The sequence below is a fragment of the Lipomyces japonicus genome (genome assembly GCF_038497905.1).
Source record: "Lipomyces japonicus strain CBS 7319 unplaced genomic scaffold V1514scaffold_9, whole genome shotgun sequence".
NCBI lineage: Eukaryota > Fungi > Ascomycota > Lipomycetes > Lipomycetales > Lipomycetaceae > Lipomyces > Lipomyces japonicus.
Window position 1 is genome coordinate 277,216 of NW_027117821.1, and position 23,966 is coordinate 301,181.

The 23,966-nt window shown below is 41.1% G+C and overlaps 12 protein-coding genes and 2 non-coding genes across 14 annotated transcripts; 8 read left to right on the top strand and 6 right to left on the bottom strand.

The window, feature by feature from the left end:
- The first annotated feature begins 622 nt into the window (after positions 1-622).
- On the top strand, positions 623-2,961 carry V1514DRAFT_327515 (permease for cytosine/purines, uracil, thiamine, allantoin-domain-containing protein). Its single transcript, XM_066926997.1, has 3 exons — positions 623-762; positions 824-1,235; positions 1,314-2,961. Exons 2-3 carry the CDS (start codon positions 1,091-1,093, stop codon positions 2,855-2,857), a joined length of 1,689 nt encoding a protein of 562 aa, XP_066784726.1. The 5' UTR covers positions 623-762; positions 824-1,090; the 3' UTR covers positions 2,858-2,961.
- A 463-nt stretch (positions 2,962-3,424) lies between these two features.
- Positions 3,425-5,798, top strand: V1514DRAFT_327517 (Rgp1-domain-containing protein). The gene is made up of 2 exons (XM_066926998.1): positions 3,425-4,476; positions 4,555-5,798. The coding sequence occupies exons 1-2, from the start codon at positions 3,528-3,530 to the stop codon at positions 5,562-5,564; spliced, it is 1,959 nt and encodes a 652-aa protein (XP_066784727.1). The 5' UTR covers positions 3,425-3,527; the 3' UTR covers positions 5,565-5,798.
- Positions 5,799-6,078: 280 nt separating this feature from the next.
- On the top strand, positions 6,079-8,247 carry V1514DRAFT_351068 (uncharacterized protein). The gene is made up of 2 exons (XM_066929438.1): positions 6,079-6,201; positions 6,285-8,247. The coding sequence occupies exon 2, from the start codon at positions 6,376-6,378 to the stop codon at positions 7,954-7,956; it is 1,581 nt and encodes a 526-aa protein (XP_066784728.1). The 5' UTR covers positions 6,079-6,201; positions 6,285-6,375; the 3' UTR covers positions 7,957-8,247.
- A 187-nt stretch (positions 8,248-8,434) lies between these two features.
- Positions 8,435-8,906, top strand: V1514DRAFT_318775 (thioredoxin-like protein; the record flags this gene model as incomplete). The annotated part of the gene is made up of 3 exons (XM_066925900.1): positions 8,435-8,457; positions 8,537-8,774; positions 8,853-8,906. 3 exons carry the CDS (start codon positions 8,435-8,437, stop codon positions 8,904-8,906), a joined length of 315 nt encoding a protein of 104 aa, XP_066784729.1.
- A 316-nt stretch (positions 8,907-9,222) lies between these two features.
- V1514DRAFT_327522 (uncharacterized protein) lies at positions 9,223-10,730 on the bottom strand. Its single transcript, XM_066926999.1, has 2 exons — positions 9,926-10,730; positions 9,223-9,864 (listed from the first exon to the last, which is right to left on the bottom strand). Exons 1-2 carry the CDS (start codon positions 10,511-10,513, stop codon positions 9,244-9,246), a joined length of 1,209 nt encoding a protein of 402 aa, XP_066784730.1. The 5' UTR covers positions 10,514-10,730; the 3' UTR covers positions 9,223-9,243.
- A 605-nt stretch (positions 10,731-11,335) lies between these two features.
- On the bottom strand, positions 11,336-12,465 carry V1514DRAFT_237859 (cytidylyltransferase family-domain-containing protein). The gene is made up of 2 exons (XM_066924752.1): positions 11,837-12,465; positions 11,336-11,766 (listed from the first exon to the last, which is right to left on the bottom strand). Exons 1-2 carry the CDS (start codon positions 12,344-12,346, stop codon positions 11,383-11,385), a joined length of 894 nt encoding a protein of 297 aa, XP_066784731.1. The 5' UTR covers positions 12,347-12,465; the 3' UTR covers positions 11,336-11,382.
- A 543-nt stretch (positions 12,466-13,008) lies between these two features.
- V1514DRAFT_t26 lies at positions 13,009-13,097 on the bottom strand. The gene has a single exon. It is a non-coding gene; the product is annotated as a tRNA-Val (tRNA).
- A 103-nt stretch (positions 13,098-13,200) lies between these two features.
- Positions 13,201-13,274, top strand: V1514DRAFT_t25. Its single transcript has one exon. It is a non-coding gene; the product is annotated as a tRNA-Ala (tRNA).
- A 190-nt stretch (positions 13,275-13,464) lies between these two features.
- Positions 13,465-15,127, top strand: V1514DRAFT_327526 (uncharacterized protein). The gene has a single exon (XM_066927000.1). The coding sequence runs from the start codon at positions 13,729-13,731 to the stop codon at positions 15,064-15,066; it is 1,338 nt and encodes a 445-aa protein (XP_066784732.1). The 5' UTR covers positions 13,465-13,728; the 3' UTR covers positions 15,067-15,127.
- A 75-nt stretch (positions 15,128-15,202) lies between these two features.
- On the top strand, positions 15,203-17,497 carry V1514DRAFT_327527 (uncharacterized protein). Its single transcript, XM_066927001.1, has one exon. It carries the CDS (start codon positions 15,323-15,325, stop codon positions 17,417-17,419), a length of 2,097 nt encoding a protein of 698 aa, XP_066784733.1. The 5' UTR covers positions 15,203-15,322; the 3' UTR covers positions 17,420-17,497.
- Positions 17,213-18,711, top strand: V1514DRAFT_237999 (Alpha/Beta hydrolase protein). The gene is made up of 4 exons (XM_066924753.1): positions 17,213-17,445; positions 17,534-17,742; positions 17,822-17,920; positions 17,988-18,711. Exons 2-4 carry the CDS (start codon positions 17,694-17,696, stop codon positions 18,572-18,574), a joined length of 735 nt encoding a protein of 244 aa, XP_066784734.1. The 5' UTR covers positions 17,213-17,445; positions 17,534-17,693; the 3' UTR covers positions 18,575-18,711.
- V1514DRAFT_366595 (uncharacterized protein) lies at positions 18,572-19,847 on the bottom strand (the record flags this gene model as incomplete). Its single annotated transcript, XM_066929835.1, has 2 exons — positions 18,572-19,425; positions 19,471-19,847. 2 exons carry the CDS (start codon positions 19,845-19,847, stop codon positions 18,849-18,851), a joined length of 954 nt encoding a protein of 317 aa, XP_066784735.1. The 3' UTR covers positions 18,572-18,848.
- Positions 19,848-20,148: 301 nt separating this feature from the next.
- On the bottom strand, positions 20,149-22,332 carry V1514DRAFT_327531 (uncharacterized protein). Its single transcript, XM_066927002.1, has 3 exons — positions 22,016-22,332; positions 21,870-21,943; positions 20,149-21,802 (listed from the first exon to the last, which is right to left on the bottom strand). Exons 1-3 carry the CDS (start codon positions 22,097-22,099, stop codon positions 20,191-20,193), a joined length of 1,770 nt encoding a protein of 589 aa, XP_066784736.1. The 5' UTR covers positions 22,100-22,332; the 3' UTR covers positions 20,149-20,190.
- V1514DRAFT_366597 (uncharacterized protein) lies at positions 22,333-23,927 on the bottom strand. Its single transcript, XM_066929836.1, has 2 exons — positions 23,472-23,927; positions 22,333-23,409 (listed from the first exon to the last, which is right to left on the bottom strand). The coding sequence occupies exons 1-2, from the start codon at positions 23,909-23,911 to the stop codon at positions 22,575-22,577; spliced, it is 1,275 nt and encodes a 424-aa protein (XP_066784737.1). The 5' UTR covers positions 23,912-23,927; the 3' UTR covers positions 22,333-22,574.
- Between the last annotated feature and the right edge of the window lie 39 nt (positions 23,928-23,966).

A 23,966-nucleotide genomic window follows, 5' to 3' on the forward strand; every position in this document is an offset into this window, starting at 1 on the left:
ATCCAAATATATGTAATAAAATGGACCTTCATTTTAAATCTAAATGTCCAACTTAATCAACGATAGACTAGTATTACTATCATTTTTGCGTGATTGAGTATATGCCGCCCTGTTGATTTTATTATCAAAAATCCGTAAGAAATAAGTAGACGCGAGCCAAACGACAGGTCTGTCAATTAAAACACTGATAAGAAATCGTAAATATGTCAAGGAAGTATAATATGAATTGTGCTTTAGTAATTAAGTTAAGCAGCTAGCTAACCTGTAGAAAAACAAAAAGTGTGGGTCCTGTTGAGTCAAATTTAGATTAGGTGGTCAGTTTCTATTGATCTTAGTGCTGACGTTATTTTCGGCGGCAAAAGTCGACATTATGTGCATGGAAGAATATTGTTCATATACATCGTAAAACAACCAACCACTTTGCACCACAAAATCGTAGTTACTAAATAATTTCAAAGTTACAGTTTTACGATAACAATATAAGCACTGAGTTTTGTATCTCAATCTCATGAATAAATGGCTTGTCGTGAGTTCGGCCTTATCACACTGCAGAGGTTATCTGACGAACGCCGCATAGCATGCACAATTTGTCCTTTTGCGGCGCTCGTAAAGAAATTCAAATGGACTGTAATGGATATCCATGAAAGGCTTTAAATGTTCATTTTAAACCTATTTAAAGCCTTTCATATGTATGCTCTGAATATTATTTATCTATTCAAGACAAAATTATAATTAAAACAAATAGTTATAGCTACATATCAAGTAATTGTTTACATTATGAAATTTTTGTTTTATATCGTCGGATCTAACTTCAAAGCTACAGAGCGTTTGTGGCTTGCGAAAGATGCATCGCTGGATTAGTTGTCCCACTTCAGATACAATACAATACTGATAAGACATTCCGACATATACCAAGCTGAGTGGCTTGAAAACCTTAGCAATCTGGGAACAATGTATACACAAGAACTCATTGCTTGTCAGGCGATAAACTCTATTGACGATAGGCACTCATCGCGAGTCTGCTTTATATAAATACCGGGCGGGCGAATGTTGTCAAAAGACTCTTGATTATATTGCTTATACGTTTGTCATGGCAGAGAAGACTGTGTTTGTGAATGTCGGATCTGAAGATGAGAATGCAAGCTATGAAATCCCTCAAGCAAAGAGTTCCATTAGGAAGTTCCTAGACAAAATTAAGCTTGAGTCCAATGATTCTTCTAGATACTCCAATGAAGGTGTGTAGAGACATAATTATAATATTTTTTTTGCCAAATTTCAAGATAAACATGTTTCATGCTAATAATACAATATAGATTTGGACCCAGTTCCATACGAGCGCCGTACTTGGCGATGGTATAACCTTGCTTTGTATTGGCTTTCCGATGCGTTCGCTCCAGGAGGATGGCGTAATGCAGCTTCCTTAATGGAAGTTGGATTATCTTGGAAAATGTCGTTATTTAATATCGCATTAGCCAACACTCTTATTGGCATTGTTATCACTCTTAATGCACACCCTGGCGCACGATATCATGTTTGCTTTCCCGTGTTTTCACGTGTTCCGTATGGCTTTTTTTTCTCATATGTCATGGTATTTATGAGAATGATTACCGGTATTTTCTGGTATGGCATTCAGACTTATACCGGAGCTGAATGCGTTCGTTCGATCCTGTACGCTATTTGGCCATCGTTTCGTAATTTTCCAAACCATTTACCCGAAAACGCAAATATCACATCTGGATTTTTGATTTGTTGGTTTGTATACTTTTGTTTCTGCATTCCGGTTCACTCAATCCGAGTGGAAAATACAAGATGGTACTTTTTATTTAAGTGTTGCTTGACGCCTATTTGTGGTTTCGCCATTTGTGGATGGATTGTCACCCAATCCAATAAACTTCCTGGTGAATCTCTTTTCAAGCAGGGAAATACGATTTCTGGTAGCTCTCTTACTTGGACATTTATGTCATGTTTGTATTCCAATATGGGTGGAGGTTCAACGTATGCTACCAATGCGTCGGATTATTCTAGGTATACAAGAAAGGAATATTCGATTCTTTTTCAACTATTTGCGCTCCCATTTTCAAATGTTCTCATGGCAGTGTTGGGCGTTGTCGGGGCTGCTGGATCATTAAAACTTTACGGAACGATTTTATGGGATCCTTTACTTATTATCGACCATTGGACCTCTCGTGGAGGACGAGCTGCTGCTGCTTTCTGTGGTATTGCATTCCTTGTCGCCCAAATCGGTCAAAACATCTCTGCCAATTCTATAGCAGCTGCAAATGATTTGAATTGTATATTCCCTCGTTATGTCAACATCAGACGAGGTCAGATTATTGCTGCGTTATTGGGAGCGTGGGCGCTGACACCCTGGAACATTCTCACGTCGGCCACTGCTTTCCTTTCGTTCATGTCTGGTTACTCAATCTGGCTGTCTTCCATTGCAGGAATTTTATTTTCAGATTATTGGTTGGTTCATCGCTTGAAATATGATATTACTGAATTGTATAATCCGCAGGGCATTTATCGGTATAATAATTGGGGATATAATTGGAGAGCCGTGGTAGCATTCACAGTTGGATGGGTTCCTCTTTTGCCCGGCTTTATTAATGCAATCAATCCCAAGATTGTTGTTCCCGCCGGTGTTGTTAGGCTATATTATCTTGGATTTTTTTATGGATTTGCTGTATCATCATTAACTTATTGGTTTCTTTGCAAATTCTGGCCGGCACGAGAGACTTACGTTGATGTTGCAGTTTTGCCACCTGGAAAGCCTAATGATGACGAAGAAAATGTCGAAACCATTGACGCTATTGAATTGAATGTTGACGGAAACAAGAAGAGAGCTGTTAAGACTTGATATATTGGAGGCGTTTTGTTTTTCTTTAAATTTGAAGCGAAGATATTTTGTTTTAATATTTCGAATGTCTTTCACATAATATAATACTAGTTGCAATAATCAGATCAAATACGTCAAGTTTTCCCGATTTAGATTTTATAAAACTAAATACAAAAGCTGGATTATGGATATGTGAAACCCAGCCATGTATTCAGTAAACTATCGTAAGCCTATTTATTAATACTAGTAGCAATGAAAGATTTCTGCAGTATGTCATACATATATATATATATTTATACCCCGTTGTGTCTACCAAGTTAAAAATTATTGTTAAATGCTTTTGAAAATCTTCAGACAAAACGACAATGCGGTCCATAACATAACCTACATGAGCCGCATGCAATTTATCACGTGCCTATACAGCGCGTGTGAAATACAGTTTGAACCTTGCTGCTAAGCAATGCTACATACATACGTAAGGTGACACTTGCACTTACTTAATAAACAAACCTTATTAGCATCGCGGCATACGAGCTCGTATACTTTATATATTTTCCCGTACTTCCACGATTCTTAAAATCTAGGTGGGTGTTTTTTATGGGTTCGCGGGTTTCGGTCTTGGTTTCTGCAGAATTTGAAGTTACGATATTAATTATTGTTTTGTTTTGCAGTTGTCTAGCCACTTGCGATTATGTCGCTGCAGTCGCAGGTTCAGTCGTTTTTGCGAGTGGAAGTTGCATTCTCTGACCCTGTGTATTTTGCGGGCGAAGAACTGCGGTGCAAGATCACGTTCAGGAACGTTGCTCCCGAACTTCAAAAAAGAGCCAGTTCAAAACCTAGGATTCGAAAATCTAGTTTCATTCCTGTGACTGAAAGAATAAATGATCAACCCCAAAATTTGGCCACGCAGTCGTCACCGTCAGTTTTATCGCCACATGAACGACCAACTACTGCCACTCATTGGTCAAATTCTTCCACTGCGTCATCACGAAGCGCATCTCCGTCTCCTGGTATAGTGTCGAGTTCTGCATTAAACGGTCCTCGGTCACCGAAAATTTCGTCACAACCACCTTCGCCACTGCTCGGCCGAAGTTCGTCAATGAGAATGCCAAAGACAAGGCTGGATGAAACGATCATGATGTGTTATGTACAATTACATGGTTCGTTTACGTTGGAAGAAAGTCTTGTGAAAACATCTGAATTTGATGATACGAAACGACAAGGAATCGTGGGTGGCAAGATGGGTGGCGGCGTGGTGGGATTAGGCAGTGGTAAAACTGAGGGAGCGCTTTGGGGACTGGGTCTTATGGGCTTGTCTAAAGGCTTAGATGGCATTACCAATTTTTTAACTGGAAGTGAGGTTTCATCAATTGCAGAAATGAAAAATCTGGCAAGCTCGAATTCGATATCAATCCTATCAACTTCGCAATCGTTACTCTTTGTGGATTTACGGCTCAATCCAGGAGAGTCAAAGTCCTATTCTTACAGAATCATGTTACCGCGAACATTACCTCCTTCGTATCGTGGTAAGGCTCTTAAGATTCAATACAACTTGTTGATTGGTACTCAAAAAATTGGTAAAGGTATGCAGCAACCAAAAACTACCAAATTCCCATTCAGGGTCTTCCAAAATATTGATGGTAAGTGGCTTTATTATTTGAGTATTTATAATTTTGTAATACGTTTTACTTATTTTGTTTTAACTTAATTTTTAATAGCCGGAGGAAATCAGCCAGTTCATTCTCTTAGATCACCTATCGTGTTATTGCACGATGAAGCTTTTACATCAGTTATTGATGATCGGTTGCATTTTCAGAGCTTACAAAAATCTAACTTTAAAAAAGAAGATAGAAAAGTTAAATCAGAGACGATAGATGATTTTATGGCATACGTGGACAGCCTATTAACATTAAAGCCCGATCGGCCGGTTGCACAATTAATGGAACGAAAGCCATCTTCAAATTATTCACAATCAGACTATGGGTTGGATGGCATGACCTCATGTAGAGAGTCAGTAGATCTTGCGATTCAACGAAACAGTTTATCAGCTGATGGATTGGCATTAAATAACGTTTTCGAGATTGCACGAAACAGACAAAAGATTGGAACATTGACTTTGTCAAAGCCGGTTTTTAAGCTTGGCGAGACCATAATCCTGGCTCTTGACTTCTTTAATGCAGTTTTACCATGCTATCATGTAGCGGCATCATTAGAAACTACAGAGATTATTGACCCAGAAATTGCATATCGTACACCATCATTCAACGAGCGTGCTACCAGAAAAGTATATGCTCAGTCGGCATTCACAACCTTGGCCAGTAAGCGGGCCTCATTTTCATTCTGCATTCCAACCACAGCAACCCCACAATTTGATACATCATACATTTCATCACATTGGTCCGTTCGGCTTGAATTTGTCACGATTCCACTGGAGGCTCCAAAACTAGCAAACGACCAGGAGACAAATATCACGCCAGAATCTTCCACTTCGTCATTACCATCTTCACTCATCCGAACCGGTTCGTTGCCTTCACTTAAATTAAATACAGAAAAACCAGAGATTATTCAGTTGGTTCATGAAGACGATCGCGGTGCGACTTTTTCGGTGGTTGATAATATTGATTGTGAGACATTTGATTGTAGAATACCAATCAAGGTCTTCCCAACTAATCAGGATATTGCCGCCATGTCTTTTCAGTTACAACCTCATGGTGGACATGTTATATAGAATATTTTTTTTTTCTTGATTGATGTAATATAGGACAGGCGGTAGCGCAGTGCAGTGTTTGAATTTGGTTTATACAAATCTTCTTTTTTTGTATGTAATATTATGCATCGGTGTATAAGGGGGAATATATATTTTAACAAAAAATAAAAATGAATTTTTCAATGCTTTTCTATTAAAATCTACAGGTGTATATAACCAAAGGTTTCACAGAGATGTTTTTGTTGTAAGCTCTCCAATGACACAATATACTATTCTCTAAATTATATAACGTAACATAAAACATAACATTGAACTTCACTTACGTACCTCTTTTTCCTTCTTATAACCAACTACTTTCTCTTTCGTTCATAAACTTTATCCACACACCAAACCCTTATAAAACTTATTTATCACCAAACCTCAGCACAAACTCTGAACGGTTTTAACAGTTATTTGAAAAACGCGTTGTTTTAGAGTTTGTTTTATTAAATTTAGCAAGCCACTTTCCACATTTGGAAAAACCTATTAACGTTGTAGTTTGTTCGACCCAGCCATGCGATTTATGACCTGCATCTTCCTTCTTTCTCGATGGAATAACTTGATCGTTTTCGTTTTCAACTTATTGTTATTATTATATTTGTGTTGAACATATTTAAAGGTTAGTATTTTTTATTTTTTAATATAGGTGGCATGAATTTGAAAGTCATTGTTGCTAATGCAATATGGCTTTTTTTCCTATAGGCGTGGCATTATCTTAGGCCACATTTTGTTGGCATTGATAATTACCAATTTGCAAACATATAGAGTGGGGCACACAATAATATAATACTTTATGGCTATTGGATTTTTGAACCGATTCAAAAATTCTTTGAATATAAAGACTGGGAAGATTCAAACCGACATTGCAACGCCAGCAGTGCCTGCAAACGAGCACTTAAAACCTGCGTTCGGTACGACAGTTAATAACAATGCATTGAATGCAGCAAGAGCTACGCCTACGGAGACATTTGAGAATTACTTAAGCGAAAGCTTGATTACAAATGTTGGGCCGCGCAAGGTTGTCAAGCATTCGCGTGCGCATTACGATGATGTCCCGATCAAACCAGTACGGCAACTTCAGCGAGGCCCCCAAGTTGTTTCGATTGCGAATCCAGACACGATTCAACCTACAGAAAATCACAATGCTGAGCATTTCCAGGCGCCAAGCTTGCAATCGCGTCCAAGACCACAATCTGAAGCTCCGATTTCTAATGCATTGCGGGCATTAAAAGTGCGCAGTGTGGATCTTTTAAACCCAAGGCCGCGATTGAAATTTGTTTACGAACAAACAGACGACCGCAGACAAGTCGACACGTTGACAAAACACGTTCACGAATCAAGAGGCTTGAAAGTTAAATCTATGTATGTCGACGACGTTGCAGATAATCTTGATCCACACGATCTTCGAGTAGTCTTGGAGCGCGATCTCAGAAGAATGGAATCTATAGATTTTGGGTGGCCAGCTGCTGTTGAAGAGACTCACTGGAATGAGGTATCGTCTAAGCAGCCGACACGTCATCGCTCATCTCATACCACACCTTGGCCCTGGCGAGACAGTCGAGATATTGGACATTCGCAGGAGACTAACCGAGATAGTGAGCTTAGTCAAGCTTACGATAACATGTTACAAGATCCAGGATTATCTATATGTGACGATGTTGAAAATGAAAACAGGCGGAAAGAAGACGAAGACCGGGAGCCAGTGAAAGATATGCTGGTATCACGACCATCACTAAATTCTTTACCAATTCCACCGAAAAATCCTAAACGCCGATCACAGAAGAATTTAAGAAAAGGGCAGAATAGTAGTCATCAGTCTTCTTTTGATGAACGTTACGAGCATGGTCCAAGGAGCGGTGATGCTTTGACTGAGGCATGGACCACGTTTTTGAAAAAGGCAACGGCAGAGAGAATTCGAAAAGAACAGGAAGAACGCATGCGACTTGAACATGGCGAACAAACATACGATGATGATGATGATGATGATGATGATGATTATAAGTTTATTCTTGATAATAAACGCACGCGTCGAGATTCTCGTCGTTCGTTCTCTAGTGGCGCGCATCACGAACATGATTTCACCAGCAGACGGCGATATGACGTTTTCGATAGTGGTCACAACAAGGAGAATACTCATGACAGTCAATACCAGGATATGACGCCACGCCAACCCAGTGGGCAGATCAAGCCCATTGTGTTCCAAGAAACTTATTCCAAGAGAAATTCTACAAGCTACAGTTCGGCGTCGTTCGCTGACGAAAACAGTGACTACTACTCCGAAAGTTACGGCTTCAACGAGTACAACGTTCCACAGCGTGCATACATTGTTCGCCAATCGAACATAGAAGAAGGACTTGCGGTAGAGGTGGTTTAGGAGTGGGGAATAATAGATTGATTTGTTTTTAAGCTGTTTGGTAATAATGCTCAGTAATCAAAGTCGGCGTCTGCCTTGTAGAAATTCGAACAAGAGCCCACAAGAACACAAGGGGTTTGTAGAAATGCAACCTGACGTCAGATTATCTCACTAGGTTGATTACCAACATTCCGTTCTGACAAATACGACTTGTGACCGAGACCTTTCTCAAACACAAAAGTTTTTGCAGATACGGCACATCTCTTGTTGAACTTGACAAACCCACCATATGTCTACACCTTTATGGCTGCTTTCGGTACAAATACACGCCATGCGGATTTCATCGCCTAAACAATCTTCTTAGGACATGGCTTTTCACTATAAAACTGTTCTTTCTCTTGCCCGTTCGTCCATCAAGTGTCAATCTCAATTCACGTCTTGTCTTTACAATCACGCAGTTTCTTCATCTGTTAGATCTTTTCATTCATCAATATCATCAATGACTGTCAAGGATTTAAAATCGTGAGTAGTGCTTCGGGATTTAAATAGCGGGTTCTTTTTTAAAAAAAAAAAATACATTTTCTAATGCAAGGATAAATAGTGTCGCCGACTTCCACACCGCCATTGCCGCGGACAAGGTCACCGTTATTGACTTTTACGCCACATGGTGCGGACCATGCAAGGTCATTGCTCCCAAGGTTCATGCCTTCTCTGAGGAGTTCGCCGATGCCGATTTCTACAAGATTGATGTCGATGAAGTTTCCGAAGTTGCTGCTGAGGTCGGCATCCGTGCCATGCCAACTTTCATCATCTTCAAGGCTGGTCAGAAGGTTAAGGAGGTATGTTTTTCTTTTTTTTTTTTTTTTTTTTAGAGCTGCGATTGTGTAGGTCAATATGCTAACATTGTCGCTTTACAGATTGTTGGTGCCAACCCAGCCGCTCTCAAGAATGCCATTCAGGCCGCTGTCTAATTGAAATACGAGAGAACTGGCGTCTTAGAAAATTCTTAAATGGGATAGACGTGTGTAAGGGTGGTTATTGGAATACTGGGATATGCTTTCTGAGTGGGTGTCAGATAATATGTTAATAATAGGAAATGAAGGAGTTCTGAATGTTGTTGGATGAAATATGCTTGTCACTTCTTTTCAGAACATTTAAATGTCTTTTTTTTTTGTATCAGTGTCATCTGGGAACTATTGGTTGTATAATTATTAAATCGATGATATAAAAATATTTAAACTCGTTAGGCGATAATATGTACGACTACGTCATGTAGAATGTTTTATGGTTTAATGTAGAATGTTTTGTTTAAATATATACAACTTTAGACGCAGCTGAGCCAATGCTAATCTCCGCATCCTTGTTAATTTGTTGGGTTTGTTGATGCTCTGATTTCCTTCGCTCTTTCGATTCGCGTTTTTGCCGTTCTTTTCTTTCACGAGCAGTCTCCTTTCGCTTGGGTTTGGTACTGCCAGCTTGCGATGAAGCATGGCTTTGTTTCTTGGTGATGCTAGAATCCAACGCTTGTTTTCTTATAGAATGCCTAGGCGGATGTCTTGCACTTTCTATAACCGAGGGAATTGGTACTATATCAGTGGCCTCTGAAGGCGGAGAAACAGACCTCGCTAGAGATTCCAAACCTTGCTTATTCTTTTGAACCTGAAAAGAAGACGCAATGACACCTTCAGTGGTTTCTTTATCGTTGATTGTGGGAGAAGTAACCTCGTTGGACGTGAAACCTTCGTACTGTTTTTCAAACAAGTACTCGACCGCCTGGTTGACATCGCCTTTGAATTTCTCGATTGTGTCTTGCACGAGCTTAGGATCATCTGACAATTCAGGAATTGATGAATAGACTATTTTTTCCATCCATGGCTGACAATATTTATGATTTTCCAGTAGTGATTGTGAATCGGCCCGTGTGATTAACTAAATGTTTTTTTGAAGTGGTTAATAAAAACTCATCCATATCGTTCACAGACACTCTTACCTTCTCCTGCACTTCAGGCAGTCCATAATGGGGGCCGTTAATATTTCTAATAGAAGAATAATGTTCCCATTGATGGTATGCAATATGTAATAGTGTCCGGGTTGCGTCCGGTTTGGATATGGTCTCGCCCGATACGACGTATGCAAAATCACTGAGATGAATTTTTACATCAACATTAAACCTTTTTGCAAATGCAACAATTTCTAAATTATCCCCGTACACGCCATCCTGACTCATTGTTGCCAGATAATGCTCCCACGCACGATCGTCATTGGTTTTGCTTTGAACAGTTTCGGGTGTGGGTTTGCTACCATTTCCAATTTGGCGATAATTTACTGTCGTGATTGCCCTTCGCCTGTTGACCCGACCGATGGAAGATCCGGTGCTGACCGCGGCCAGAAAGCCTATAAACTCGGTCTTGTGCTGTTTGAGAAATTGTACCACGTCTTTTCGCACCGAACCATGTCGTTCAGAGTCGCCATAAAATTGATCAGATAAAGCTCGAAATAAGCAGTTGCCGTCTCCGGTAATGTTTGACGCGTACATCCCCTGTGCTCGAAGCAAAGGGAACTCGACATCATTGCTCATCCTATTGTGCCAATCACAAAAATTGCCAGGTGGAAAATCGACTTGCCACCGATCAAGTCGGCGCCACTAAATAACTGTGATTCAATGTAAGTCATGCCAGAAAAATAAAACTAAAAGCATGATACAGTTTACCTTGATATGTTTTTTTTTTTTTTTTAATAACAGATTACGGAGCAGCTGGTAAACCAAGCATTATTAATTTTATTGGGAAATGGCGGGTTATGTTCAACTTTGAAACCCTCGCGCAAAGTGACGTATTAATTTAAAGGCAATGATGATAGTGACGTTTCTTGATTTCAAAAAACACACAACGTCCAACCACCCAACAAGCCATAATACATATAACAAATATTATATGAAAACGTTCAACGGACAATAATCAAAATATTGCATTTTAAAATTAGTCTACGTATTTGGCAATATACAACAATTCAACAATACTACTTTTCTTATTTACTATTCACCACCAAATTTCACAATAAAACGTATAAAACACATTTCTAAAAACAATACATATATATATATATAATACAAATGCGATAATAAAAAAGTCAAAATACCCAAGAAAAAAGAAATTAACTACTTGATGCATACATGGTTAGACCAGGCATGCACTGTAAAACTCATTATTCATTTGTCATTAATTATCAAGTATCTCGATAGATATGTAAAGTATTCAATAATAATAATGTATATAACCATGTTTGTTATAATATTTTTTTTTCTCGTAGAATCTATTATCGATGTCGATGTCTCCTTCTCATTAGTTAGATAAGCGTTTGCTAACAGTCTGGTTGTATGCATGGAGTATTACCTGGTGTATATTGCAGTTTACTGTAGTTCAACTCAATTAACTGCTGTATCTGAATTTATTTCGCAAAGACCGCGTAAGTGGAGTAAAGCACAACTGCAGAAATTACTGGGATTGTAAGATTATCATCAAGACCCCATACATCAACCGCCTCAGCAGCTGAACCAATCAGCCCAGAAATTAATGACACGCCAGCCAGAGACAGACGACTGCTCTCAGGCGTCCATGCCAGTTCCACGTTTTTGATTAGCTCGGAAGTAGAAGGGAATATTAATCCATACAAAAGATAAGCCGCAAGCAAACCGGTGAGAAATGCTGCAAAGCTTCCGGCTAATGATTTGTTTCTGAAAAATTTAGGTGTCAAATGGCCATAGGCTCTTCCAAATGTGGAAGCTGTAGTGTCAGACCATGACAACAGAAGAACTGACAATACTGAAATATCCTATCTGCAAGTTAGCAAAGTTGGCCACCATTAACGCAAAAAAAAAAAAAAATTCAACAAACTAAATTACCTTTGGAAATATAAGAAACACGATAATTAAACCCAGCAAATAAAAAACAATTCCATTCCACTTGTTAACTTCGCTCTCCCGCATTAAAAATCCAAAGGCCTTGATGTAGTATTTACTGAACCCTGGGAACTTAAAGCGTAAAATGTCAAGTAACACAATTGAAACAAGCAAAAAGACTAGCACCGGTGTTACTTGTTTAAGTTCAATGCCGCGATAATATAATGCAAGAGTCAAAAACCCGATGGATACATGTAAAAACTTTCTGGGAACTTCATATTTGTGAATAAAGTATCTGTAGTTTTTATGTGAAGGTATTAATCCCAACGGTGACCGTGAACGAGGGGTCAGAATTTCTTGAACTTTTTTCTTTGAAGAAATTTTCCTATTGGCCTCTGAAGGTGTTGAGTGACTATTCGTCCGCTTTATGTTACCATTGGATTGTAAATTTGACCTTCGACTACTCGAAATCGATTCTCGTTCAGATACCGAATTGTCAGATTTTTTAGGCATGTTGAATGATTAATTAAGCTGATAAAATTATTCTATGGGATGCACGGAATAGTACTTAAAATCAAAGCGAAATTCGCTACAGATTAGCAAACTTGTATATGGTAAATGAACTAAAACTAAATGGTTATTATTAGTTGTCCCGTGCACCATATAGAAAAGCCCGGAGCAGTTCGAAAACTCATCTAACTCGTGAATAAAAGCCACGACACCCTTAACATTTTGGTTGACAACACATCACTCACTCAGGTCGGAAAATCGAAATTGGCCAAAAATCAAGAACATGCTTTTTAAAATTACGAAGCGAAGTAACTAAATGTAATTGATTTTTCGCTTTTATAATTTTATATACTGAAAAAAATGAATTTTGGCAGCAAGATCCGGTCGACATTAATACAGCACTAGACATACATTTACCCAGTGGCCAATCATAAAACTACAAATTGCAAATTGTAATATGGCTTGAGATGAAACTGATATACCGTGATACGGCTGCTCAGTATAATTTATTATTGTTGTTTCAATCCATTTGACCAGTTCAAACAGTGTATGTAAACTTTAATAAAATAACTACATAAAAAAAATAACTACATAGTTCTTTTTTAAAATTGCTGTAAAAAAAAAAAAATTGAAATTCATTTCCTTAATTCAGTACAAAAAAAAATTGATCCAACCGCGAATCGAACGCGGAACCTCCTCGGATTTTGTTCAACGATTGTGAACGAGACGTGATAAACCGTTACACCACTGGACCAGTTATACATATAAAGAAAAACAAGTCGTTCTTAAACTAATTCCATGACGTAATCTGTTAAAAACAAGGTAAAATTAGAAAAAATAAATGAAATTTGAAATGGGGGCGTGTAGTGTAGTTGGTTATCGCGTTCGCTTCGCATGCGAAAGGTCTCCGGTTCGATTCCGGACTCGTCCAATTTTTTGCCCATTTATTTTATTTTTAATTTTTTCAAGTGAGGTCGACAATTTCCATTGGTGTAGTAAAATTACTCAACGAATTTTCTTTTATTTTCAATAAAGTATAGTCAAGCTTTTATATCCATCATCTATATATCAATATGCTAATCTTGTATTATAATTTTTAACCCTTATAAACGAGGTTGACAATTTCCATTGCTATCGTAAATTTATTCAACAAATTTTGTTTTATTCTCAATTCAATAATTAAGTTTTTATTCCATCATCGATATACAAATGTGCTAATACTTTTTATCTGTTAACAGTTTATCTAAAGTTATAAAAGTCAGCAATCATGAAGTAAGTAATTTATTTGTCAGAAAGTATAAACTCCCAATCCAGCGAGCGCCTTGGGCTTTTATCCCCTACTCTTTCTTCCGCAAACGTTCCCAGACCGCATATAAAAGTTCCTTATGAATTTAGCTAGTCAGATATTGATTTCAAAATCGTGTAAATGTGCTTTTTTGAATGCAACTCACCGGGGTTTGTCGATCTTGGCTAAAAGACGATTCGCATCGTTGCCGTCGCCTCATCGCGTCAATGCCCCGCGCGGTGGTGGCCCAAGCGGTCAGTTGTTGCCTGCCGCATCATACGGTTTAAGGACGAATAAGATATCTACAAATCATGAAACCAATAATTCAAACAGTAATAACTACAATGATAAAAGTAGTGTGCTGGCATATTTTGGCATTGGACCGCCAAATCGACTTCCTGATCTGCAGATCTTGAGAGAATCTGCGCGGGCAGCGACAACGCTGATGGCGAGCAAAGAGTTCGTGTACGACAGCAACAATTCATCCAACAACGGGCACTTTATACCCTTAACGATCGTTATAATTGGATTAGGAGCTTCAGTTGGATTTGTGGGCAGTAAGATATTGGAACATACCGTTGATGAAAAAACGGGAGGCGGTTCGAGCAGGCAAAGTCACACATATCCGGTGTCAATAATACTGGGAGTAACCGCCGTGACATTGTTCGCAGCAAAGGTTTTGGGTTCTTCAGCTGTGCGCCAGATGATCGTAAGAGGAGGGTATTTTAACGTACCTATTTTTGAACGGACTTCAGGAATAAGCACGATTTACGCGCCTTATCGATCAATTTTTGGATCACATTTAAACCACACAACAGTGTTTCAGCTTGCAGCATTTTCTCTGGCCTTGTACTGGCTTATGCAGGAATCAGAGTATTTGGTTAAAAGCAGTACTACGTTTCAAGTAGCCATGGCCGGGGTTGTGGGCAGTGGCCTGTTTGCGTTGTTCCTGCCCAGGTTAATGGGGTCGCGGACGTCAGTCCTTACCGCACCGATCTGCGGCGCAAGCGGAATTGCATCTTCGATTCTAGGCTTCCTTTTTACAATTGAAGACTCCGGAGATGTGGCCAGATGCTTGTTTTATCTTGTGAGTATCGTAACCACCGCGGGCTGCTTAATATCGGCATCAGGCAGGCGTTCAAAGTTTATGCGACACGCATGGAATATGGGAGGATTATTAGCAGGCATAGCATACGGCTCAGTTCCGGATATTAAGATGCTTGCGCATGGTGCTGATACCGGAGGATCAATTCAATCGGAAGAGGCTCGGAAGCAGTACAGAAGGAGGTATTGGGGCCTAGCCTTGACCTCACCCGAGGACCGGCTCGGGGCTGCGACTTTTGCGGATATTGAAAGAGCACTGCAGGACAAGCCAACCGGTCGTCTTGAAGAAGATATTCTGCTTTCTGTTGTTATTCAGAATCTTGTCGACGAGTGAAATTACAAGAAACTGATTTGGTTTTTTTTTTGTGCCGTTATGTAATATTAATAAACGTCTTACCTAACAATTACGTATTGTTCTGCTCACTTCCGGGGCCTTCCAGATTGTGTAATAATCACGCCGTTTGGTTCCTCCCCTTCCGCCGAATCGCATTACATGTAATGTATTTTATATATTCCGCTTGTCCCCCTATTCACTCGTCAAGTTCGCTGTCCCACTTTGCTTCCTTTAACCGAATCAACCGAATCAAATCATGGCGCAAAGAATTTTTTTTGTGCCATCCAACAGTTCACAGGCCCCCTCCGACCGCCGGGGTTTATTGGAACCGGCGATTGTGGCTCACAAGGTCCACCTGTCACACTACGTCGCCCAATTAAAGGCGCTCGAACGTGAGCAGCAGCGACTTGCCATTGAACAACGTCTTTTGGTTCGTCAGCAAGCGCAATTGTCTGCCAAGCGTGACCAACTTACGTATTTAATTGCTGAGGAACAGGATCTTGTCCTTCGAGCCTACAAGCAGCAACAGCGGCGCGAGGCGGAAGAGGCCGCCGTGTTGGCTGCTGCACTGGCGGACCGGGAAGCTCAGATTGCTCGACGTCAAAGGTTGAGGTATGCAGTTTATCGCAAGCAACAAGAGGAGTCTGCCAGGCAAGATGCTCAACTTGTTCGCATTCTTAAAGCGGTTCAGCAGCAATTGGTGGACGAGTCTGTAGAGAATGATCAGCGTTCTGCATTTGAATACCAGCACCAGCACCAGCAACAGTACCAGCACCAGCATCAGCACCACGAACAACAATCAAGTTCTCCTAGAGTAGAATTTCCATCTGACGACGAGGAAGAGGAAACTCCAATTAAGCCAGGAACAATCGAATCGGTATTGCGACAGCAGGGAATTGCGCCACATTCTTACTACTCACCTTACGCGAGATCTCAGCCGCCGTCCAGAAAGCGAGGCTCAAGAAGAGGATCTTCTCAAATTAATCGTATCCAACCGCAGCATAGCGCCAAGCTTGTGCCTGACGTCAATTATGCTTCTGCTCAGGATATTTTGTCTGCCTTGTTTGGTGGTGACCAACCACCGCAGCAACAGGTTCAGGAAAACATTGAACAGGCGCAATCGCTGCCGCAGTCTTCCCTCAAACAATTCATTCATCCACAGGTGACAAGTGATTCCAACAAAGAATTTCAAGATTCTGATGTTTCGATTCCCGATGTTGATTCTCGTGGTGATATTGCTTCTCAAGAAAATAAGAATTATAACGATGAAAAGTCATTGAGCTACAATGAGTTAATCAATCTTCTATTTGGTCCTCAACCGGAACAAGAGGCACGGTCAGAGCCAAAGGCTGAACAATTTGCTGCTGATGTTCCTACCGGTAAGCGACCACCGTTTTATTATACGCTCTCTTCTACCGGCGTGCCAACTGAAATCGCAGCTCCAGTTGAAGAACCTTCTTTGCTTCATGTTATTTCAAAGCGCATCAAAGTTCTTGACGAAAAAGTTGATGAAGCAGCAACCAAAATCGACAGTCTTGTGCAAGCCACTAATGATGATCTATCGGATGCCACACGTAGGCACAATTTGTTACAGATTCAACTTGAACTCGAGAAGTATTATTCCGATCTTGACGATATTAAGATTTTGTCAACTGGTACGGAAGATGATAGCGAAGAGACTAAGGAAAGGATTCAGGAACTACGAATTGCCAAGCATGCGATTACTACCAAGGCTGTCGATGCGGCAGATAGGATTGACAAAATTTTGAGTCCAGAGTCATATGATTCAGATAGTGATGCTGAAGCTTATGAGATTGTTCCACCGCCACAAGAGATTGACGAATCTTATAATGATTTTTTAGACAGTTCAACCAAGGTTGTTGATCCATTGGGCAATCCAGTTGGCGAACCAAAAGTTTCGATAGTTAATGAAGATAATGAACAGTTTGTATTGGAAAAACCGAGCGTAAAAGACATTAGTTCCGCTTCCACAGACTCGGTTGCTTCATTAAACCCATCACATCCGGTTACACTCGAGAGTGCGCTTCCGTATGAAGAAAAAGATGAAGTATTGTCTCAGGAAGAATTGAATGAGACAAAGGTACCGTTGGAATTAAATTCGATTCCGAAAGTGGAAGAACCGGTTGTTAACGAGAAGTTTGTGACCGAGGCCAGCGACAAGTCTGGGCATGTTACGTTGGACACCAACACTGGTGAGGAAGCAGAAGAGTTTTTAGATGGCGAAGAGAAGAGCGAGCACCAAGTCGGACTCACACCGCCTTCTTCTGGAAACCAGTCGAGGTCACGAAGCCCAGTCAGGCACGTTGTATTGGAGGATGCTGAAGATGAGTAATTTATGGGGGGTTTTCGTGTCAATTTGTATAGCACCTTTTATTTATATAATGCATTAATATGCGAACCAGTTTATTTATATGCAACTTTTTAACATGTTTGTACCTTGTAATAGGCTCTCGGATTTATTACACAACTTGGGTTAATCTCCGGGTCTGCGTGCACCATTAACCTGAATCATGACGTAATATTTGAGCCGGTGTGTAACATATAAATATTACGGTTCGCCGGCAAAAACAAGTTGATTGCAATCTACTATTAATTAAATATTCACAATGGCTACAGAAGAAGCTTGCGACGTTCTTCCTGTTCCTAAATTTACTCGTGAGTAGAATCAATTGCATTCTGGAAATAATTATTGCATGAAGCTAATTATTTATTTTTATTTTTTTTTTTTTGGCAGCGGAATATACTTCCAAGGGCGAGTTTGAACTTGTCGAAAACAGAAAAGTTTACATCACCGGCAACAGAAAAGCGACTTGGGCGGTAGTCGCAATCTACGGTAAGCAAATTAAAAAAAAAATTTTCTGGTAATTTGCGGTAACCAAGATTTGGCGTTGTTTCATTAGACGTGTTTGGGTTCTCCAAGCAAGTATTCCAGGGCGCCGATTTCTTGGCCACGGGAAGTTCGAACGCACCGCTCGTGTTGATTCCAGATTTTTTCAATGGCGAACCACTCGGTTCCGAAAAAGTTCCACGAGACGATCCAGAAATCACGGCCGCGTGGAGGGTTAAGAACGCGCCCGAGAAACAATTGGCATACCTGCAAACCGTGTTTGACTGGGTCAAGAACACGTTCCCGACCGTGCGCGTGGCTGGACTGTACGGGTTTTGTTGGGGTGGCAAGTTGGCCATCTTGGCAGCCAAGAATAACATTGTTGGTGCCATCTCGTTAATTCATCCGTCGAGATTGGAAGCTCTCGATGCTGACGGTATCGAGGACACGCCGGTGTTACTGATCGCGTCTAATGGTGAAGATGAGGAAAAATTAAATCCATTACTTCAAAAACTTCGCAAAGTCACGTACATTAGGTTTGATGACGTTCATCATGGGTTTGCAGCTGCCAGAGGCGATTGGAGCGTGCCACTACAAAAACAGAGGGCTGAAGAAGCTTTGCAAAAGACAAATGAGTTTTTTGTCAAGCATTTATTGTGAAAAAAAGAATTTGTAATAAAAGTTAGTACTTGTACCATGAACTTTATAGCGTATGCAAGGACTTTAATTGGTTGTTTGAAGAATCTTCAAATCTGATTGGGTAAATATTCTTGTATTCGGAAACCACGACCGTGAACTTCCAACAAACCCATTGTGCGTTCTGGCGAGAGAATGGCTTCTAAACTTTATTTTGTCGCATTATGTAAACGTCGATAATTAGTTCACTGGTTGTTACGTTCAATATAACAATTACACGCATCAATGCAAATAATCATCAAGTAGCCTTCTTGATTTTGTCAGGGTGCAGATACACTCGACTGTCGTCATGCTCGACCAACTTTACGATTCTTTCCATCTCAGTCGATTTCAGCTGCCAGGTGTTGCTGGCCATTTTAGTTTTTGCATCAAACAATGACTGATCCGGCTTACGATATGAACCGACAATTCTGTCCCATAATGTGGTGAATTGGCCATAGTTGTAATTAAAATACAGATGATGCATGGCATGACAGGCCGAGCCGTTCACGATCGGGTTGTTGGATAAGTACTCGCCGTCGTGGATCATGATGGTCCAGAAATTAATGAAGCCAAACAGCGAAATGTATACGGTCTTGTGCAATGGCAAAACGTACGGCAAAATGTGGTACGGCAACGACTGCAAGTAACCGTCGAGCGGATGAAACGCGTAAGACGCAAACGGCGTGGGTACGATCCATTTGTGGTGGGGCTTGTGCAAGTACCTGTACAAATGCGGATGATGCAGGCCTCGATGAATGAAGTAGATGCCCATGTCCGTAAGTGCCAGAAACAAGACCACCTGAGCTGCCATCTGCGGGCGAGAATATGGCGTGCTGTCCCAGTACAGTTACGAATGCCCAAGCACTTCGCCGGCAAACCACGGCACCATGAGCGCAGCCATGACCGGCATTACTCTCACGGCTTGCAAGATCTCGAGCCGGACCTGGTTCTTGAGATCCTTGGGATGATCGCAGGCGCGCTTGTCGAACACGAGCACGTACGTGCCGGCCGCAAACAGGAAATAGACTGCCAAGCCGAACCCCCATGTAATTAAAAAAAGCGAAAGTAATATCCTGGTAAGGCTGGTCCGCGGCACGGTCGTCATATAAGCAGTTGGCGTTGCTTTAAATAAAAGGATATCAACCGTGTACGTAGTAGACCATGCCGTCGTGGTCGTTGTTGATGGCAGGGGGAACAGTTTGGCGTAAACCCAATCAAACACGAACGTGTCACAAGCCTCAAGCACAAGATCCATAATAGCAGTCAGAAGGGCCAAAAGGGAATTAACATAGGGTATAAGGTATATATATATATATATATATTCAAAGCCTGTTACATGATTCTTCTTTAAACATTATCTCGTCTTGTTTTCGTATTCGCCTTTTGAGTGCTTGTTCTGCGCGTACCATTGAATAACGTGTTTAGTTAGTATCCGAGCAATTTCGTACTCGCTTTCGGCATAAAAACCCGGACGACGTGCCTGTTACATACTTCGTATACCCGAGTGCCTCGGGAAATTTTTTTTTTTACAAATTTTACAAGGCATTTACGTAGGATACACAAAAATTGATAACATTACAAAGCTTGATAATTATGCCTTACAAAAATTCCGCGTCCATCATGGCTTGAAATTCTTCAAACCCTGTCATATTCTGAAACCAAAAATCAGCGGCGTCCCTATCCAAGCCTCCAAATAGCGATGCCTGTTCAAGCACGCTCGACGTTGGGCCGTTCGGAATTTCGGCATTCGGCCGGGCCGGTTCGTTTTCTAATGAAGCAAATTCTCCGTTAAGTCGTTGAAAAACTCTTCGACCCAGGCTCGACATGGCTTCCGCTATCCACCAGTATTGTCCAAACCTGTCCAAAATAGCACACGCTCTTTCCCATCCGGCACAGGCTTCCAGTTTGGGGAATTGACTCAAAAAAATGCCTAATGTGAGAGATACCGAGTAAGGAATTACTGGTAACGGCGCGATCATGCTTGCCTTCTCAACAATACTTAACAATTCCAATGAAGTTACAAGTAAAGTCTCTGCTGCGGACTCGGGCACTTGCGGACTTGCAGTTCTGCCCTGCACCGTCCTGTAACTCAAAATTATGGCTACCAGATTTAAAAGCCTGGGAAGGAAGTCACTCTTGCGAAATTCTTTTTTTTCGGGCAAAGCATCTCTGGTTGCCTTTGGCCGGTAAAGCTCAATTGCCTGATCCAAGCTTTGGCAAGCATCCGTAATCATGGCCAATTCTTCGCATCCTTCCACTGTTTTATCAATTAGTTGGATGCTAACATCAGTAGGGTCTGAATTATGAGGCCGTCCGTTCACGCAAGTCGACATCCTGTCCAGGCACCACAGTGACGTCCAAAGCTTCTGCCGAGGCTCACTGTATCCTGTCTGTGTTGATCCCGTTTTTGCATACTTGAGATGAATGCCGAGCGTATGCGCGTAGTGAAACGCGAGCCCGAGATTTTTGGCACCTTGGTCAAGCCCATTTGGTCCTTCTGAATGGAAACTCATGAGAGCATGTATGCGCACAAGAGTTAACGGGTCTTGCTCCATTTCGGCGTACAAAAGCGCGTTCAGTTTTCGATGAGTCGCAGCTGCAAAAGTGCGCGGATCTGTTTCGTGCAAAAATTTTTCTGCCTTGCGGTGTCTGCAAGCAGCGAGCATGATGGCCAGTAATAGCAACGTCGAATGCCCGCCGTTATTGTATTGTGTAAAAAATATTTGCTCGTCCACAATAGGCAAGATTGAGTTTATGTAGGTAAAATAAATTTTCAACAATCCCGCCCGATCGGATTGGTCCGGCAAGTCAAACGCATGCTGAGTATTGAGATATGTCAGCAGTTGTGCATTCAGTGCCGGGAATTCCATCACGGGCTTTTTTGAAGTATGTAATAAACTGTGCTCGGCGTTCTTGTGCACCCATATCCCAACTTTATCTTTATCAGGATCTCCAACCATAACCAAGTCTGATGCGGGATCAAGGTTTGAAATGAACTTCCTGGTCGCAGTATCGCCTTCCTGATCTAACGGGATTGCCTCCAACGGCGGTTCAATCTCCTTATCTGAGGCATGAATCACGGCACTTATGCTTGTCATGATTTGTGTCGTCGGTCTTTCTGTAGATTGCAACCGAACCAAATTTTCTTCTTGCTGAGATGTTAGAGACGACGGCGTGTTTGGCAACTCAGATAGAGGCAAGGTCATTAAACTGTTTATTTTTTTTTTAATTCTTTTGTCAATGATCCTACTATAATTACTATGAATTATCCACATACGTGCATTGAATGTTGTCTTTCGCACACCTGGTGCATTGGCCGTGCCTAATTCTAGGGAAAGACTGGCATCGTCGCTGAACAGATTTAGTCAAATTGAGCAAAACCAGCAAAATTCGTGAAAAATAGCTTTTCAAACAAAAACTCACTCGACCTTTCTTGCATTGCTCACAAGCTTTAAATGATTTCTTCCTCTTCCGATAACTCTCATCGTTTGCCGGAAACACAAACATCGTTCGTCCTCATGAATTTTTTTTTTGTGCCCAATGTCTCTCCCCCCGCAAAGCCAAAAAAAATTAAAAAAATAAAAATATTACGGAATAAAATAACGCCGACAATTCAGACCTGACTTCAACCGAATCGCGACTTCATTTCCCTCGGTACTCGAGTAATCAAACTAATTCGACTTTTTGAAAAAGTCTTGCTGTATTGGCTCAAGTTCTAAAATGCAAACCTTTTTTTTTTACGCACCGTGATTTATTGCAATTGTATTGAAAGTACAGTACAAATATAATTTAAATTTCTTGCGGCAGTCACGTGGTAACAAAAAGTGCCAGCTGTGTGAGATGTGCTTTAATTTAAACCTTATCCGTCAGATAGTAATCGTAACTGAGAACGTAGAGCTCAATATCAATCGCTAAAGCACTGTAAAAAATTGGTTTGCTCATTTCATCTGAGCGTTCTCTAATCTACAAACTGTGGGACATGTCAAGATGCAATTTCGGCGTTCACGGGAGTACCACTCCCCAATAATGTGTGATCATCATCAAGTTTCTTGTCGTTTGACACGTCCACGATATTCTCTTTTGAAAATTGTTTGTCTTCATGTGAGACCATGACGGGCTCACCAGACCTGTTCTCGCTTTCATCATGCCATGGTATAGGCTTCGAATTTTTACCCAGGCTTCTCCTTGCCTGCGCAATCAAGTCACCAAATTCTGATGCATGTTTTTTGTTCCATTCCGATAAATCATTCGTAGATACTTCCTTGACCGAATACTTTGACGTGCTTGATTCCCAATCTTGCAATTGCTGTAATAATTGCGTTTTAGATTTTGGATGACGTGAATCCACGTTGGCATTCCATATGTTTACCCATTCCGTATGTCGTAATTGCATCTGTGATCGCGTACCTCGTGATTGTATACCCATGTCCGTCAGCACTTTTCTTAACTTGCTGTCATTAAGCAATGAATATTGTAATTTAGGCAACCGTTGAAGCGTTGGCGTGTTTTCAATTTTTCTAAACAATGGAGCCGGCTTAGCATCTAATGATGACTGCTTCATTCCATGGTAACCCAATTTCTTACTACTACTGCTACTGCTGATGTTGCTGTTGTTATGCTCATTTTTCAATAATTGTTCGTTCGTGCAAGCGTCAAGGTGCAGCATGACCTCGCGTTCGGACATTTGCTTATTACAAATCGGACAAGCCGGACCGTTTGATTCTTCTCGCTGTTCATCTTCAATTACCACAACATCATCTGGCTGCTCTTCCACCACAGCTGGATCTCCTGGTATCAGCAGCAGTTCTGTATATTGCCTGGAACAAAACAGCTTTGTTAGCAAGCATCGAAACCAACAAACCGATTGACATGGACTTACACTTTCTTCGTGGCCCGATTGGACCTCCGCAAACTGTTATGCTCTATGCCATCATGTATGTCTTCTGTCTCGTCTGCTTTCCGCTTCTTTGGCGTGTCCTCCTCCCTCGGTAATTCATTGGCAGCATTCAATAGTTCTTTTCTTGATTTGACATACCAGTCCACCAAGTCCTCCACAATCTGGTTCCTCTTTAATTTAATCTCCATAACCAGCTGCCGACATATCGGGCAGCACGGCGTCTCGCTGCTTCGAGTCGCGGCTATGCATTTGCGAATGCACAGCGAACAGAACGTATGACTGCACTCAGCCATGACCGGCGACGCGTACAGGTCCCTGCATATTCGACACCGCAAGTTCGAATCTAATACTGATAAGCTCGGTAACCGAGTCCTGATCCAGTCTGACGGATCGGTCACGGGCTCCATAGCTGCTTGCTGCATTTACGCTATATCAGTGGCGAAGCGGGCAAACGCGTTACGGGGAAAAAAAAAGGTA